This window comes from Stigmatopora argus, chromosome 7 (assembly GCF_051989625.1).
Source record: "Stigmatopora argus isolate UIUO_Sarg chromosome 7, RoL_Sarg_1.0, whole genome shotgun sequence".
Lineage (NCBI taxonomy): Eukaryota > Metazoa > Chordata > Actinopteri > Syngnathiformes > Syngnathidae > Stigmatopora > Stigmatopora argus.
In genome coordinates this window covers 2,627,375-2,645,966 of record NC_135393.1, presented here as the reverse complement: position 1 = coordinate 2,645,966, position 18,592 = coordinate 2,627,375, and the positions used below count along the sequence as shown (strand labels likewise).

General features: G+C 41.7%; 1 protein-coding gene across 1 annotated transcript in view; it reads right to left on the bottom strand.

Annotated features, from left to right (window-relative positions):
• Window positions 1–8,099: 8,099 nt before the first annotated feature.
• xpnpep1 (X-prolyl aminopeptidase (aminopeptidase P) 1, soluble) overlaps window positions 8,100–18,592 on the bottom strand; it is a 70,034-nt gene continuing 59,541 nt past the window's right edge. The window contains exons 12-20 of the mRNA XM_077606168.1: window positions 17,903–17,961; window positions 11,988–12,065; window positions 11,857–11,928; window positions 11,724–11,784; window positions 11,542–11,611; window positions 9,331–9,504; window positions 8,746–8,822; window positions 8,568–8,666; window positions 8,100–8,350 (exon numbers count right to left, since the gene is read on the bottom strand). Of these exons, the coding sequence (XP_077462294.1) occupies window positions 8,231–8,350; window positions 8,568–8,666; window positions 8,746–8,822; window positions 9,331–9,504; window positions 11,542–11,611; window positions 11,724–11,784; window positions 11,857–11,928; window positions 11,988–12,065; window positions 17,903–17,961 (810 nt within the window). The 3' untranslated portion in view covers window positions 8,100–8,230. The remainder of the gene's footprint in view (window positions 8,351–8,567; window positions 8,667–8,745; window positions 8,823–9,330; window positions 9,505–11,541; window positions 11,612–11,723; window positions 11,785–11,856; window positions 11,929–11,987; window positions 12,066–17,902; window positions 17,962–18,592) is intronic.

Below are 18,592 nucleotides of genomic sequence, written 5' to 3'. Positions count from 1 at the left end.
GCACAATCTTAACAGATAAAAGTTCAGCTCAGTTGTCAGAGCAGAATCTCTCTCACGTCAACACTTTGCAGCACAGTGCTTGCTGGTGAATTAGGCAGTGGACTCGTAGCGGGGCGGAGAGACCACTTTTTTCCAACTCCCGGTTCATGCATCCCATTATTAGACCGCGAGTTTCGGCCACCATGCTAGGAGCCCCGTCAGTCGTGATGCTAGCTAGCTTTGACCAGTCCAGGTCCAACTTCTCCTTGGTTTGGCACACTTTGTCAAAATTATCCTCTCCCGTTGTAGTACCTTTGAGACTTTGGAGGGCTGCCAGATCCTCGCATATCTCAAAGTTTGCGCTAACTCCACGAATAAAAATAAGCAGTTGCGCTGTGTCTTGCACGTCCGTGCTTTCATCCAGTGCTAATGAAAAAAAGTCAAATTCTTTCGTCTTCTGCTGCAGCTGGGCATAAACATTACTCCCGATTTCTTCAACGCGTCTGGTCATTGTACTCGCCGACAGACTTACGGCATTAAATGCATCTTTCTTCTCGGGACACACCTACTCCGCGACAGCTTCCATACATTTCTTAACAAACTCTCCCGTCAGTGAAAGGCTTACCGCTGCTTGCTATCAGTTTAGCAACCCGAAAGCTGGCCCGAACGGATGCCTGGTTCAGCTGAGCTTGGCGTACAAATATATTTTGCTGAGATAGTCGTCCACTTTTTCGTTTTGAGAGTTTGTCTGCTCGTATTTGGCCTTGCAAGCTATCGTACTCGTCTTTGTGACAGGATTCATAGTGTCGGCGAAGATTGTATTCTTTGAATACCGCAACCGTCTTTTGACAGATGAGACAAACAGCCTTTTCTTTGCATTGAACAAAAAATAATCGTTTGTCCACTCCAGGTTACATACCCTGCATTCTGAATCAATTTGTCTCTTACCTAACTTTTTCGCCATTATTCCGTTCTCAAAGAGGTTGCACAGTTTTTATATGCTCGAATAGTCCGCGATGGTCCCACTCCCAGGGCTCCGCCCTCACCTGCGATCGTCCAGATGTCTCGGTATCACTGTGCCCGCGTGCATCAAAGGGAAACACTCCCCCTGCGCGTGTCACCAAAGAAGCAATGCGAAGCCCCGCTTCACTGGGATGATTTGTGGGCTCAGCAGGGGTGCAATGAACCAAACACAAGATTAAAACGTCCCAGTCTTCAAGGCCAAATAGGAAAAAAATCCGATAGCGTCTCTGGTATTGTTCAGAGGGCTGGTCCAAATGTGCCGGCGGGCCGGATCCGGCCCGCGGGCCGTAGTTTGGTGACCCCTGGTTTAAATGATAGATGTGTGAGGACCGTGGAACGAATTAGAGAATTTACAAATAAAAAACACAGGTACTTACTAAATTTTCATGTTATGAAAAAAGTTCTAAGTAGAGGTATGACTGTACTTTAACAGTGGTGAAATGATTAAAAAAATATCACTCATTTTCATATATTTTTACTTTTTCTAATTCATTATAAAATTGGGAATTGTTAATAGCTCTCTCTGTCAAAAAGCTTCCGGACTCCTGGCCTAACTGCTAGGCAATGTTCCCTCTAAGCTGCGCGTGTGCGCAATTGCGCACTACTCTCGTCATCTCTGCGCAGCAGCAATCATATGGCGCGCAGTAAAAAAAAAAAATCAGATTTTTTTTTTTTTTTTTACCCCTTTCCCCATGATGGCGCCGTTTAAGCGGCAGCCAGTGGCAGTAGCTCTGTCCACTCTTATGTTTTACGTGTTTTACAGCATGTTTTACATGAAAAATTAGAGGGAACATTGACGTGCACCTGCTTGTGGCAAGTGTGATACTGGTGTGCCCATAGCGAGCAATGATGATGTCGTGACCGGATGATTCGCCTAAAGACGTTTTGCCGACGGACGTTTGACAGACGGACAGGTCGCCGAATGAACGTTCGTTCAAACAGCGTTTAATGATTAAATACAAATACTAGTATTTGTTAGTTTAATGATTAAATACAAATACTAGTATTTTTATTTAATAATTAAATGCTGTTTTCAGCTGGATTTGACCGAATTTGAGAGCATTTTGAGCCGTTTGGCGAATGGACGTATATGGACGTTTTTTTGCCTCCATCGCGACATTTTACCAAGGAATTCACTTCCCTGGGCTCGGTTCTAATGTCCAAAGAGCTCCAGTATTTGTATTTAATCATTAAATGCTGTTTTAGGATGGATTTGACCCGATTGCTGTCATTTTACGGCTCGGTTCTGCTACATCTGCCCGCCCAAGAGTGCTTATTCCCGGACTGCCATGCCCGCCCAAAAGTGCTTATTCCCGGGCTGCCATTGATGGTAGACTAACATTGATTTTTACTATAATTTGGACAACACCGGCGGCGGGCCGGATTAAAAATCCTAACGGGCCGTAGATGGCCCGCGGGCCAAGGTTGAAAAACTTTTACACACACGATCCGGGGGCGGGGCGAGCGCGCGAATCCCGTTTCGGCGAAACCTCCGTTCGGCCGAATGAACGTTCGGCCGAATGAACGTTCGGCGGAACGTCCATTCGGCGACCTGCCCGTCTGTCAAACGTCCGTCGGCGAAACGTCTTTAGGCGAATCATCCGAATACCGATGATGTCGCTCACACTGGTACTCAGTGCGCTCAGGGAGGTTGTCTTTCTGCTCAGACCAACGAAAAATTAGAGGGAACATTGCTGCTAGGGTAAGTGGGAATCAATGGGAGTGCCCCTGAATATAACTTTTTTTCTGGTGCAAGGGAGGCATAGCATGAGGAGGAATTAGCTCAATTGGTAGGGTGCTTGCTTTGCATGAGAGGCAGTGGGATTAAAGCCCACATTCTCCACTTGGCTCCTTCTAGTCATCTCTAGGATGAATTAGCAAGTTGAAATGTTTATTTTAAATGTGTCAGCTAAACTTATCATTCATTCATTTTGAACACAGCTTATTATGTTCAAGGTTGCATGGTGCGTGGAGTCAATGAGAGTGACAAATACATGTTGAATCTTTATATTTGACTTACATTCGTTGTGTGCGCAGGCATAATGGAACTGTTGGGGATTGGATTGGATAACTTTATTCATCCTGTATTCAAGAAATTTCATTGTGACAATAGCAGAGGGTGATTAGACAGAACAACAAAGCAAAAGTACAAAGTACAAAGCAAATCAAAGTAAATGGGATCATTAAGAATCACCAAATCAGATCATTAAGACAGAAAAGCAGCAAAAACACAAAACGAGCAAGAGTGGACGGAGCTACCGCAGCCGGCTGCCACTTGAATGGCGCCATCTTGGTTGCGGTAGCTAAAACGGATACAGACTCAAAAAGACGTTGTAAAGTTGGACAAAAACTGGAACCACACACAGGAAGTCTTCCACAAGATGGGGAACTTTTGCAGACTGTGACCGAGGTAGAGAATATGCAGAGTCACTCTTCCAAGCTTATCCGCACAGTTCCTCAGTAGTCTGGAGCTGAAGACAACAGCAGCAGAGTAGGGCACCTCGACTCCGTTTCCGGCCTAGTAAGCGCCGACAGCTCTTCCATCTTATCCCATGATGGAATGGTTGGTCAGAAGCGTTGCTTCTTCTCCCGGCACTTTTGTCCAGCTCCGAATTTCCAGCGGCATTGAGGTGTTGCTCCTTCTGCTGCGTATTGTAACAGCTAGTCCAATGTGCATAACAGCGTAGGCATGGCTGAATGGTTCCAAAAAAGAAGTAGCAGAAAGAAGCCAGGCTAACAGAACAAAGAAAGTTGTAAAAACATTAAAGTAAAAAGTATAAAGTACAAAGTAAAGTAAAAAGGAATGTATTAAGAAATATTAAAATGTAATTAAAAAAAGATAGAAGGGCTGTAAAACACGAAAAACAAATAAGAGTGGACAGAGCTACTGCCACTGGCTTCAGTGGTAGAGCGCTCACTAAGCATGTGAGAGGCATTGGGATCAATGCCCACAATCTCCACGAGAAACCTGCTTTTGTTCCCTTGGTCAAAGCACCAAGTCTATTTTGTTTTAAATTTATATTTCTGAAAAGCGTCAAAGGCAGTATGATTTTGCAGGAATTGAGTAGGCTCATTGTGTATGCATTTTAAGGATTGTGGGCACAATGGAGCAGATTAAAAATCATTAGTCAGATCAAATCAAAAATCAAAAGCCTTTATTGTCATCATACACAGCTGCGTATAACGAAATTGGTGTTGCTACTCCACAAAGTGTGTTATCCCAGTAAAAGAAACATAAATAATATAAAAATATAAAAAGTCACATCCTGGCAAGGTAAATTGTAAAATATTGCACAATCTAAGATATTGCACATTGTTATCGCACACCTCGAAGTTATTGCACAGAAGGGATTGTGTGTCGTGCTAACGCAAGTTCAGAGTCCTGATAGCTGTGGGAAAAAACAGTTCTTCAGTCTATTTTTCCGTGCTTTGTGAGACCTGTAGCATCTGCCAGAGGGCAGCAGCTGGAACAGGTTGTGACCAGAGCGGTATGGGTCCCTGACAATGTTCCCGGCTCTGCTGAGGTAGCGAGGGCTGGCAATGTCATCCAGTGAGGGCAGAGAGCAGCCGATGATCTTCTGGGCGATGGTGATCACTCTCTAAATGGCCTTTTTATCGGCTGGCGTGCTTCCAGCATACCACACTGTAATGCACTATGCCAGGATGCTCTCCACAGTGGTTCTATAGAAGGTTACCAGAAGCTTAGTGTCCAAGTTGTTCCTCCTGAGTACCCTCAGGAAATGGGCCTTTCTGGGCCTTCTTCACCACTGCCGTGGTGTTGTTAGACCAGGAGAGCTTGTCCGTGATGTGGACCCCCAAGAATTTGAAGGACTGGACCCTGTATACACATACTCCATTTATGAGGAGTGGGGCCAGAACTGTGCTGCATTTGCGAAAGTCCAGGATTATTTTATTTTCCGTGTTTAGTGTGAGATTGTTCACCAAACACCACAAAGAGAGTTTGTTGACCTCACCTCTGTAGGCAGACTCGTCCCCCCTGAGATGAGTCCGACCACAGTGGTGTCATCGGCAAATTTGATGATGGAGTTAGACTGGTGGGTCGGTGTACAGTCGTATGTGTACAGGGAGTATAGAAGAGGACTCAGTACACAGCCGTGAGGGGAGCCAGTGGTCAGTGTAATGGAGGAAGAGAGGTGGGGACCAAGTCTAACAGTGTGTGGACGGTTGGTTAAGAAGTTTTTAATCCAGCAGCAGATGGAAGAGGATAGTCCAAGGTGGGAGAGTTTGTCAGCCAGAATGTCAATGAAAATGCTCCTAACATAGTTCCCATAGTGTTCCAGGTGGCTCAGTGCTGTGCGTAAAGCTACGGCTTCACAGATGGATCCACCAAAGAAGGCACTGCGGACGGTGGTGTTGGTTTCGTCGTTATCAAGGAGACTGCAATCATCCACCAATAGCATGGTGCCACTTGCGCCCGCAGCAGCTCCTACCACTCTGAAAAAGTGGCATTGACCGAGGCACTCTCCTGGCTGAGCGAAACAGCAGACTGGCAGACATCAATCATCCTCAGTGACTGCAAATCGCTGGTCCAAGCTATGGGAAACCCCCAGACACAAGACCCCGCCATTCGGAGACTTCAGGGTGACATCACCCTTTTCCTCCGCCTAAGTGACTACAGCTACTGTGGATCCCGGGCCACTGCAACATATGTGGTAATGACCTGGCCGATGCGCTAGCTAAACTTGGCTCGTCAGATGACCAAACCCATACCTCCCCAGACGCAGCCACAAGACGCGCCATCATCCAACGTGAAGATCACTCTCCCCCTCTCCCACCCCCGCCTTTTGCAGACCTACACTACGAAAGTCACAGAGGAAGAACTTGCCCTACCGAAAGGAGACCGCACAGACCTGATTCGTTTCCGCAGTGGACACCACCCCCTGCTCCGCCGTTGGCTTTGGAGCTTTTCTTTGGCCTAATAATTAATAGGGCATTAAGTATGACTAAATAATATTTCACAGTTTGTATTTAGGCAATTTGAGCAACGATTTAAATGGTAATTATCAATAACCTTCCGGGCGACCAAAAGACCGGCGACTAAACGACCGAGTACCGGGGTCCTCAGTGGACTTGTTTGCTCTATAAGCAAACTGGTGAGGGTCAACTGAGGGAGGGAGTGTATCCCTGATGTGGCGGGTGACCAACTTTTCAAAGCACTTCATGATCACAGGCGTAAGTGCAACAGGCCTATAATCATTCAGGCTGTCAATAGTTGACTTTTTAGGGACAGGGATAATGGTGGAAGATTTAAGGCAGGATGGGATGTTGGACAGTCAAAGTACTACTCATGCTTCTTCATTGTAGGTAGGTCTTTATCTAATCTAGTCATATGCTGATGAGGATGAAACTTCGACCATGCAAACTGGCACGGACAGATATTTCAGGGAATACAAAATACAAGAACACGATCAGGAAGGGATTCAAACCCATGCATGTAGAACTAAAAGGTCTAGCAGAACTTATTCTGTTCAGGGTCGCAGGGTGCTGGAGACTATCCTTTGTTCGAAGACAAACTATACCCTAGACTCGTGACTAGACTAAAACGTACCAGTCGTATGGCATTTATGATTCTTATTTATGAAAACATTCAAAGACATAATGTTTTGCAAGAGATCAGTTGCCCCAATTAGTGGCCATTTTTGTTATGGTGGGTAGATTGGACCAGAGTCAATACCTTCATTAAAGTTAGCACACATGCTGAACAAAGTCTTGAATGTATCCAAGACTTTATCTAACCAAGATTTCTGTCCTTGAGGAATTGATTCTTGGGAGAGTGTAATTTCTTTGCACGTGAGAGCTAGCATCCTTGGTCCTCACATTCCGCACTACATGAGTGTTTACTTGTGTAAAATGCCATGGATTATGTCTGAATGCAGAAACACTTTTGAGTATCGTCACTTAAGCTAAAGACGATATGTATTTACCAGACAGATTCTGTTTACTCTGTTAGGACAATGGATATCTTCCACAAACATTAAGGACTACAAAATTTAAATTTCTGCCAGACCCATCGATCAAGGAAAAATGTCAAATTACCCCCAGTTTCTACTTACTACTTCAGACTGCCTTCATTACTGAAAGAGAAAAGTCTTTAGAAGCATGTTTGTGTTTTCAGGAAATTTAGAAGAACCAGACTTTGAAAGTTTGGTCTAACATTGAAGAAAGTCGACCGATGTAATTGCTTTTATGGACGTCCTTCAGCAAAGAGACCAGATTTTATTGAACCCGTGAGTGCTCTCCAGCCTCTTGGTCTGGTCATCACCTCATCACATTGATAAAAAAGTGAGTCAATGAGAGTGACAAATAGCTGTTGAATCTTTAGATTTGACTTACATTCGTCTTGTGTGCAGGCATAGCGGAACTGTTGGGGAATTAGCTCAAGTGGTAGAGCGCTCACTTAGCATGTGAGAGGCAGTATGATCGATGCCCACATTCTTCAGGAGAAATCTGCTGTTGTTCCCTTGGTCAAAGCACCAAGTCAATTTTTTTATTATTATTATTTTTAAGTGTTTTAAATTTATATTTCTGAAAAGCGTCGAAGGCGGTATGACTTTGCACAAATTGAGTAGACCCATTGTGTATAGATTTTAAGTATTGTGGGCACAATGGAGCAGAGTAAAAATCATTAGTCAAAGTACCATTCATGCTTCTGAAGTGTAGGTAGGTCCTTATCTAATCTAGTATTATGTTGAGAAGGATGAAACTTCGACCATGCAAACTGGAACGGACAGATATTACAGAGAATACAAAATACAAGAACACAATGAGGATGGGATAGAAACACATTCGATTAGAACACACTGGCTTAGCAGTCCATCACCTTAGCCTCTCGGTCACCTCATCGGCTAACAGTTAGTGTACACTGTACACCAATAACTTCTTTACACAACATGTAGTACATTACTGTGACCACCAGATGGCTCTGCCGCCAAATGTTACTTGCCTGTGTCGGATTTGTCACAGTAAATAATTTTCTATATGAATTGTCCTTATTAGAGTATCCGGTGTAAGCCTATTACACTGCTGGTGCTGGAAATTTTACAGATAATGTATCATAAAATCCATCAATATAGTCATTGGTTTTCACTCATCTTTAATAAAACTCTTTATATGATGTGTTACAAAAGAGGTGACCAAATGTAAGATGAAAAAACAATGATCACTGCACAAAACTGTATGGTACGGTACTTCTGGCCGGAGTGGTGCCTCACGCAATGGGTTGGGTCTCTCGGACAAGCCACGCCAGTGCTTCCTTTCTGCCCTGATGCTCCAGCTCCACTCCAACAACCTCACGACAAGTTCTGTGGTACTCATTGACCCAGTCCCGCTGGAACACAGAAGGCCCGACAAACCGCATTCAAGTTAATGTGGTATAAATAAGCAAGACATTTTAGTAAAACAAAGAAATAGTTGGGTTCATGCGATCGGCTGGCCACCGATTCAGGATGTCCCACGGCCCGAAGTCAGCTGGGTTAGGTCTCAGCCCTCCCCCATGAACCTATTGAGGATAAAGTGTTTCAGAATATGAATGAATAAATGTTTACCTCTTTCCGAGTTAGCAGCTCTGTGTTTATCATCCTGACTTGGATGGGAACCAGAGTCAAGGGTTCAAACGTCAAGCTTCCTCTATTTCTATAATTGTACTGGAGGAGAAAAAATGACACCGTTTCATATTTAAAATAATGAAGGGACAATGCAATTTATGGAAGAACTTGGTCTTACTTTAGGCTTAGTTGGTACAACAAGAACCACATTTTCAAGACGAATACCAAATGCTCCGTCTTCATAATACCCCGGTTCTAAAACAAAACAACACATTGAAATATTTGAAAGGCAGCAAAATATACATGTACCGTATTTTCTGCACTGTAAGGCACAAACAACTAAAAGACAATTTTCTCAAATCGAAGCGAATCATAACAAACTATAATGAAAAGAAACCATAATGACAATATGGTCCATGACAAAGTTGAGAACCCTTATGTTTATCTAGAGATAGAATGAAATTGATCAATATTGTTATTTTTTGAATGGGCCATTTTGTCAAAAAGAATGTTTTGGATTCAAATATAGTATCTATATTGTTTCAAACAAGCAAAGTTCAGCAAAACTAAATTTTAGCTAGAGTAGGTAAAACCAATGGATTGTATTAAAAATATAGAAGGCCCTTGAAAAAGATACTATCAAATTATGACCGCTTTGTCATATTGGTAATTGTATCATTGTCAAAAGAATCACTATTGCGTCATGCGTTATGAAATTGGTGATTTACACCCCTCTTATGATGGTCATTTGAGAAAACCATACCGTTGCTGACAATCATGCCCGCTTCAAGTGGTTCATCAGCAAAGGTCTTGTAGCTGATTCCGCAGGGCCCCTCGTGAACGTTAAGAAAGCAGCCGACGCCATGCCCTGTGCCATGTAGGTAGTCAAGACCTGACTCCCACAACGCAGCTCTCGCAAACGAGTCCAGCAAGTGGCCTGGACAGTGAAAAGAAAGTACACTTGCCTTAGTTATGTATTTTCCTGGCTGTGTGTTAAGACCTACCATATGCATGCATGTACATTTATGTGTATGTATGTATGTATATATTATGGAGCCAGCAGGGTGACCTCGAGTTTGTCCCAGTCTTATACAAAAGTAATTAAAATGCCTTATTACTTATTAAAAATGCTTACAACACATATAGAATATTCCATAATAATTCTAACAGTTATCTAATCCAATCTAATCTAATTCAATCTAAACCTATACCTAGGGGCAGTTTAGAGTGTCCAATCAGCCTACCATGCATGTTTTTGGAATGTGGGAGGAAACCGAAGTACCCAGAGGAAACCCACGCAGGCCCAGGGAGAACATGCAAACTCCACACAGGTGGACCGACCTGGATTTGATCCAAGGACCCCACCGCTGTGAGGCTGACGTGCTAACCATTCGCGCAACCGGGCCGCCCGAGCTGTAGGTGTGCAGTGCAAAATAGTGTTTTTTTCATTTCTGTAATTTCAATCAGAAATATCAAAATAAAAAAAATGTAAAAATGTCTTTTTCAAATTTGAACAACTACAACATGAAAAAAGGAATTAAAATAAAATCCTAATTGGGCACTACACTCTGCGGTGTGAACATATAAGTGACTCAACAAAAATCGCAGCACTACTTTTTACCCAACTTAAGTCACAAAGTTCACTGCTCAGTCAGAGGGAAATGAATAGATCGTTTGTGTTGTTCTAATTTCCTACACAATGCATATTAAGCATTTTTCCGATAAAATAATATAATTTCCTGAAGGAAAAAAAAAACGCTGGGCGCCACAGTAATTAAACTAAAAGGAAGAGAGCGCAGTATAAACAAAGAGACGTATCCGTTCGTGATGTAACACGTGAGTAGTCCTGTAGTTTTCTCGCCAACAGAGAAATGGGATTAAAACTGCTCTTTTTTTGCACTTTTATGGTTTATTTTACAAATAAAAGGACTATAGGTTGTGGCTCAGGGAAGTCCAATCTATCGAAAAATTCTGTAAAAGTATATGAAGTGATAAGGGGCCTTTGAAAATGTTAATAAAATTGAATTCTTTATCTTTGCAATATTGCAAAGCCATAGCCTATTTCAACTGCTAGTGAAGCAAAGACCAAAAATAATGCATTTTTTTACATCTTGTCTTGACTACTAAAAGGTGCTGTTCTCTGATTTTCCCATGGCTTTCAATAAAACCTTGCAATTAGCAATACCACAGGATAAGAAAGTTTGATCATATTAATGCTGTAGTGATGTATTTGCATGGGCTCCCAGTTGACTTAAAAATGCAGCAAGGGCAGAAAATCGGGCTTCACCTATGGATAAAAAAATGATTTTAAGGTTGGAACCTAAAAAGAGTAGCTGTTCCATGGTTTTGAATTTTAATTAACAGTCGTGAATATGAAAACGCCTTTTTCAATCCTTCCTCCCATCAGCTGTCAGGCTCTTTAACAAAAAAATGGCTGAGTGTTGAGACCTACCGTATGCATGCATGTATATTTATGTGTATGTATGTATATATGTGCTAAGCAACACGCTTATTTATTTATATATTTATTCATGTATTTATTTATTAACTTACTTTTACCTATCTATTTATGTCTAAAATGCCTTTCCTATTCCTGCATCCTCACCCTCTTGCTACTGTGACAACAAAATTTCCCGAATACGGGATGAATAAAGTTATCCAATCCAATCCAATCCAAAAGTCTTGGCGGGGTGCTGGGTACAACCTGAATAGCTTGTTAGCCAATTTCACAAGAAAATGTTTTACAAAAGAATTCACAGTACAGCTATAGATAATTCAGGGAGCACAATTAACATACCATGCATTTTTTGAAAGGTGAGAAAGAATTCACGGAGAGATCATGCAAACACAACATATAAGCATTTTACTCTAAGACAACATAGTACTATCTATTCGTTTTTTAAAATCTTTCTCTGACAATAATTATTACCTCATGCTGAACAATTTGAGATGCAAAATGAATCATGACTGGTACCTTTGGTTCCATTGGGGAAAACAGCGGCACTGACAGCAATGTGGCCTTTTAGTACGTAAGTAAAGCATTCCTTAAAAATACAAAGAAACTGTCATTTTCGAACAAAGACAAGCCATTGACACTAATTATGGTTCTACTGAAGAGATTAGTTTAGGATTACTTAATCGGCATGCTAATTACACCTTTTCGTAAGCAGACGGTGTTCCAAAATGCATGGTACGCGTAACATCTGTCGTGCCATCACTAAAAAAGAGAAGACCAGTCAAACCACTTGCCAATTAAATTGCTGCATGTGAACAGTAAAGTATACTCTACATGTACTGAGCTCCAGAGTCAATCAGGTAAACTTCATTGACGGTGAGTGTCCTGTTAGTCTCAGGCAGAGGCCTGCAAAGACAGCAGAGATAACTTTAAGAAAAGGAAATATTATATGTGAGGTAACTCACCTGTAATGTATAATGGCTCCATTGGGCCCAACACTTGAAATAGTAGGGAAGCTAAGGCCGACGAAATGTTGTTGTAGGCTGCAAAATGAAACATCATAAACATTAGCTGATATATGCGCATGTATTATGCACATTATATGTACACATTGTTGTTATTCACTTGTACCTTTACTTATGAAATTAATTGGTTCCAGAACTTGTTTCGTAACTTGGATTTAGCAAGTAAAGCAGTATGTATATGGTAAAAGCCAAGACAAACAGACTGAAGGATAGTTTCTTCCCAAGAGCTGTCATCATATTCAACTCGAGTTCTGCAACTAGGACCTAATCAAGACTTATTGCTAGCCACTTTAGCCACTTTGTACCACTTACACATGTTGCCTACTACTTATTCATTATGTTGAGCACGTATTTATTGATTTCTTTATTTATTGATTATTTATTGATTATTTATTTATCAATTATTATGTATTGATTATCTGTGTTTGTTTCTTTGATGTTGAGTCCATAGACTCAGCGAGTGGTGCGCGCTCAACAACTTGGCGCTGAACGTCTCTAAAACCATGGAACTCATCCTGGACTTCAGACGGAACAAGGCAGCTCTGCTCTGGTGATCTCACTTGGACTACTTATTTATTTATTACTTATTTATTTGACTGTTTATTTGTTGTTGTTATTTGTGTACTTTGTGGGGAAAGCTTTAAATCTCATAATACTTGTATAATGACAATAAAAGCATTCAATTCAACTTACTAACTTCTCTAATTCATTTCGCGGTCCTCAAAAACCAAACAAACATTCAAACTGAATAGAAAACAAAGGAAACATTGAAATATATCCAGTAAAAGGAGCTGAGTCTGTTATTCTTGAGCAGGATATTCCTTGTCCTAACCATTCATGCAGAGAGGAGAGGCCATAAAACGGATGGATATAAAGGAACAAAGAAGGCCCCTAATTACCGAATAGTACAGCAATACCTTGACATACGGGTGTCCCAACATACGATAAATTTGAGATACGAGGAAAATTCCGAGAACATTTTTGCCTTGAGATACGAGACACATTTGAGATACGTGCATATGAGATTATTCCCGATGCAGCCGCCCGGGCGGCCGACTATGCGAAAGGCTGCTTATAAGAACAGCATTGCTCTGTCTTTCTCGGCGTATCTCCCTATCGTAAAGATATCTAAGAGCACCGGCCATACAGGTTGCATTTTTTACGTTTTTTTTTTTGCATTAATCAGTGCAGAATTAAGGGGAAAACAATGGGTCCAAAGTAAGCCGGTACAATGAAGGGTAGTGGGAAGAAAAAGCGTATAATGACAATCAATATTAAGCACAAAATAATAGAAAAACATGAAAGGTGTGCGCGTGACTGAGCTGGGCCGCCAATACGAGATGAGTACCTCAACAATATGTACCATTCCCAAGCAGAAGGATGCTATAAAGGGTATCAAGGGCTATTCAAAGGACTAATCATCATTTCCAAGCTGCGCAGTGACATTCATTCATAACGAGATGAAGAGCCTTCATTTAATATGAATAAAAGATAAACAGCAGGAGATAGCATGACTGGGTCGATAATCTGCGAAAAAGCCAGCGGAATATACATGGTCTTGAAAGCAAAGCAAGCATCTGACAAAAGGGACTCTTCGACACCAGCTGAACCATTCAAAGTGAGCTGGTTCGATAAGCGCGTTGTCGTCTTGAGATAAGAGCTTAATGCGTTCCGTGACCGAGCTTGTATGACGATTTACTTGTATCTCAAATCAACTTTTCCCATGGAAATGAACTTAAAACAAATTAATTTGTTCCCACCCTCTGAAAAAACACCAAAAAATGGATATTACAATGGAAAAACATATTTCTAATACACCATCTACTAACAGAGTAACAAATAACTATCTAGTGGTTATACTAAAATGAGACATTATTTAGTAAAACGTAGAGTGCGCGAAATGGGGGGGAGAGGGAGCGAGGGAGGAGAGAGGGAGAGAAGGAGAGGGAGAGAGGGAGAGAAGGAAAGTGGGAGACAGGGACAGAGGGAGAGAGGGAGAGGGGGAGAGAGAGAGAGAGACAGAGAGATAGACATGAACATAAATAAAGCAAAAAAAACATGAAAAAATGCAACACTGCCCAGTGCTCGTAGATATCTTTACACGAGGGAGATGCGGCGAGAAAGACAGTGCACTGTTATCATAAGCAGCCTCGCGCATCTCGGCCACCTGGCTATCTTGTATGCTCGTATCTCAAAATGTGTCTAATATCTCAGGGCAAATATTTGCTCGGAATTTTACTTGTATCTCAAATTTCTCGTATGTTAGGGCACTCGTATGTCAAGGTATTACTATAATGTATTAAAATGAATCACACATGCAAATATATTTCCTATTCGTACAGGTGCATAAGTGTGAGGAGAAAGCTAATTTTAGGCATCAGACAAAGCACACGATCACATGCATATAAACACATCTAAACAACTTCAAATTAGGAATTGTAAGCAAATTAGCATTAAATATAGAACTACAAAGGAGTAAATGTCTCATCATCTCGTCATTCAATACAAAGAGGCCATGCCAAGGAGTTGTCGGTTTTAATGCTTTCTTCAGCTACAATTTGGTAGTGATAGTATGTGGGCGGCCGCGTTGCCTTGTAATATCAGTCAAATAGATGCTACTTTGTTATTTTTAAATTATTCCTTTTTTTTCTTCGATGGATAACAGCAGGGGTCCCCAAACTTTTTCCTGTGAGGGCCACATAACCTTTCCCTTCTCTGATGGGGGGCCGGTCTCAGTTTGTAACAGAAAAAGTGTGACGATCGTAGGGGAGCTCAAAAAAATTATTGTTTTCCAGAAAGCCACACAACCAAGTAACCCTTTCCTGGTTCTTTACAGAAAAAAAGTCAGGAAACAAATAATAACACTATTAATGAAATAAATAATAACTAAATAACCCTCTCTGAGTTCTTCACAGAAAAAAACAGGAAATAAATAACACTATTTATGAAATAAATAATAACTAAATAACTCTCTCTGGGTTCTTCATAGAAAAAAAAGCCATGGAACATTAACTTTCTGTTGTGCCATGCACAATCTTCTCCCTTTGCTCTGAAGTTTATGCACGACACCACAACCGTCATTACAGAATCCCACGTCAACATTTTGCAGCACAGTGCTTGCTGGTGAATTTGGCAGTGGACTCGTAGCGGGGCGATGAGACCCCTTTTTTCCAACTCCCGGTTCATGCGTCCCATTATTAGACCGCGAGTTTCAGCCACCATGCTAGGAGCCCCGTCAGTCGTGATGCTAGCTAGCTTTAACCAGTCCAGGTCCAACTTCTCCATGGTTTGGCACACTTTGTCAAAAATATCCTCTCCTGTTGTAGTCCATTTGAGACTTTGGAGGGCTGCCAGATCCTCGCAAATCTCAAAGTTTGCGCTAACTCCACGAATAAAAATGAGCAGTTGCGCTGTGTCTTGCACGTCCGTGCTTTCATCCAGTGCTAATGAAAAAAAGTCAAATTCTTTCGTCTTCTGCTGCAGCTGGGCATATACATTACTCCCGATTTCTTCAACGCGTCTGGCGATTGTACTCGCCGACAGACTTACGGCATTAAATGCATCTTTCTTCTCGGGACACACTTCCTCCATGACAACATCCATACATTTCTTAAAAAAACTCTCCGTCAGTGAAAGGCTTACCGTTGCTTGCTATCAGTTTAGCAACCCGAAAGCTGGCCCGAACGGATGCCTGGTTCAGCTGAGCTTGGCGTAGAAATGTAGTCTGCTGAGATAATATTCCAACTTTTAGCTTTGAGAGTTTGTCTGCTCGTATTTGGCCTTGCACGCTATCGTACTTGTCTTTGTGACGGGATTCATAGTGCCGGCGAAGATTGTATTCTTTGAATACTGCCACCGTCTCTTGACAGATGAGAAAAACAGCCTTTTCTTTGCATTTAACAAAAAAATAATCGTTTGTCCACTGCAGGTTAAATACCCTGCATTCTGAATCAATTTTTCTCTTAACTAACCTTTTCGCCATTATTCCGTTCTCAAACAGGTTCCGGTTGCACAGTTTTTATATGCTTGAATAGCATCGCAATAGTGATGGCCCCAGGGCTCCGCCCTCACCTGCGATCGTCCAGATGTCTCGCTAACACTCTGCTCACGCATGCAACGGTGGAATGCCCGCATGCATCAAAGGCAAACACCCTCCCCGTGCGTGTCACCAAAGGAGCAATGCGAAGGCCCGCTTCACTGGGATGATTTGTGGGCTCAGCAGGGGTGCAATGAACCAAACACAAGATTAAAACGTCCCAGTCTTCAAGGCCAAATAGGAAAATAAATCCGATAGCGTCTCTGGTATTGTTCAGAGGGCCGGTCCAAATGTGCTGGCGGGCTGCACCCCCCCCCCCCCAAAAAAAATTAAAAAAAAAAAAAAAAAAAAACGATAGCGTCTCTGGTATTGTTCAGAGGGCCGGTCCAAATGTGCCGGCGGGCCGAATCCGGCCCGCGGGGCGTAGTTTGGTGACCCCTGGATAACAGGGACCGCTTATTCATTTAATTCGCACCAATAATTTTAAATAAAGAACAAAGTTGCTTTCACCACACTCAAAGACTAAAAAAAGGTAAACATGGAGATTTGTTTTTGCGAGACAACCAATGGGAGGCCAACGGACCATAGGGAGATTGTCAAGCAGAACTTAAAGCTACCGTGACCATTTCAAAACAAAATAACCTATACTGTATGTAGAATCATTCGTAAGTAAAGTTACCACCGAATTTCTAAATTTTGAGCTTCAAACAAATGTGCTATGTCTATTCAGGCTCAGAACACTCAATGTTAAAATAATTACTAAATCAGGAAGTAATTTGTTGTATTTGCATTGGATGACATGAAAATTGTTGCTTTGGAACAAAATTCTTGATCTAGATTAGATTTTGCCTCTTTTTTTTAAATCAACGTTTTTTTTTACAAACTTTGACCATGCAAACTAAAATATTAAATATCACAAAGATCCTTTCCGGATTGCGTGACTATTATTCGTTTGCATCCTGTAGGGCAGGGGTCACAAACTCTGGTGATCGAGGGCAACTATCCAGTCAGTTTCCCATGTCTTCTTCCTCCAACACACCTGAATCAAATGATCAACACATCAGCAAGCTCTCGAGAAATGATCAATGATCCTAATTATTTCGTTCAGGAACAACTTTGGTGACCCCCTGCTGTAGAGGAAGTTAGCATGCCAGGAGACCCTGTCATATCTGAGCCTTGAAAAGCTGAAGTATAATTCTACAGTGTTTTATGCAGTGGTCTGTTGGGGATGCGGGAGCACGGAGAGGGACAGGAACAGGCTGAATAAGCTGGTCAGGAGGGCCAGCTCTGTTCTGGGCTGTCCTTTGGACTCTGTGGAGGAAGTGGGAGAGCGGAGGATGCTGACCAGGATGATGTCCATCATGTACAGCACCTCCCACCCCCTGCATGAGTCTGTGGAGTCCCTCTGAAGCTCTTTCAGCAATAGACTGCTGCACCCTCATTGCAGGAAGGAGCGCTTCCGCAGATCCTTCCTCCCATCAGCTGTCAGGCTCTTTAACAAAACAAATGGCTGAGTGTTAAGACCTACCGTATGCATTTACATCTATGTATGTATATATATATATATATATATATATATACACACACATATACATATACATATATATATATTTCAGCAACACGCTTATTTATTTATATATTTATTGATGTATTTATTTATTAACTTACTTATTACCTATCTATTTATGTCTAAAATGCCTTTCCTATTTCTGCATCCTCACCCTCTTGCTACTGTGACAACAAAATTTCCCAAATACGGGATGAATAAAGTTATCCAATCCAATCCAATTTGGAAAGTACTCAAAAAATAAGTCAATACCTGCGTAGTTCTTCAGCCTTGTCAGCAGCTGAGATTTCAGTTACAGTGCCTTTTGGAATCTATACCACCAGTAAGATGAACAAAAAGACAAAAGAATAAATAAACAGCAACACACAACAATCAGAAAAAGGGGCAAAAGCTTTCCTATGCCAAATAAAATATAGCAAGTCGTCGGTAGCAAATGTGAACCTGTACATCTCCGGTCAAACGATTTGAAAGACTGTGTCATTCTAGTGAGTGTTTCAAAACCTTTGACCGCTGGTGTAAAAAAATGCCACCGCTGCCAGCTCGATATTACGTGCGTGATGTCTAATTTGATGCATGGTATAGCGGTTCCTCGAGATATGAGCTTAATTCGTTCCGGGACTCAGCTTGTATGTCGATTTTCTCGTAACTCAAACGAACGTTTCCCATTGAAATGAACTAAAAACAAATTAATTTGTTCCAATCCTCTGAAAAAACACCAAAAACAGGATATTGGATTGGAAAAAATGTTTTATTTGTTCTAATTCGCCATCTAGTAACACATAAGTAGTGGTTTAATATTACAAAAATGTGTTTAATAGTACTAAAATTATACGGATTTCAAAGGGGGGGAGAGAGAGAGAGAGAGACGGACAGAGAGAGGGGCTTTTTGCACGGCAACGCACTCGTAACATAACATAAACAAATTTAAATGAACTTGGATTA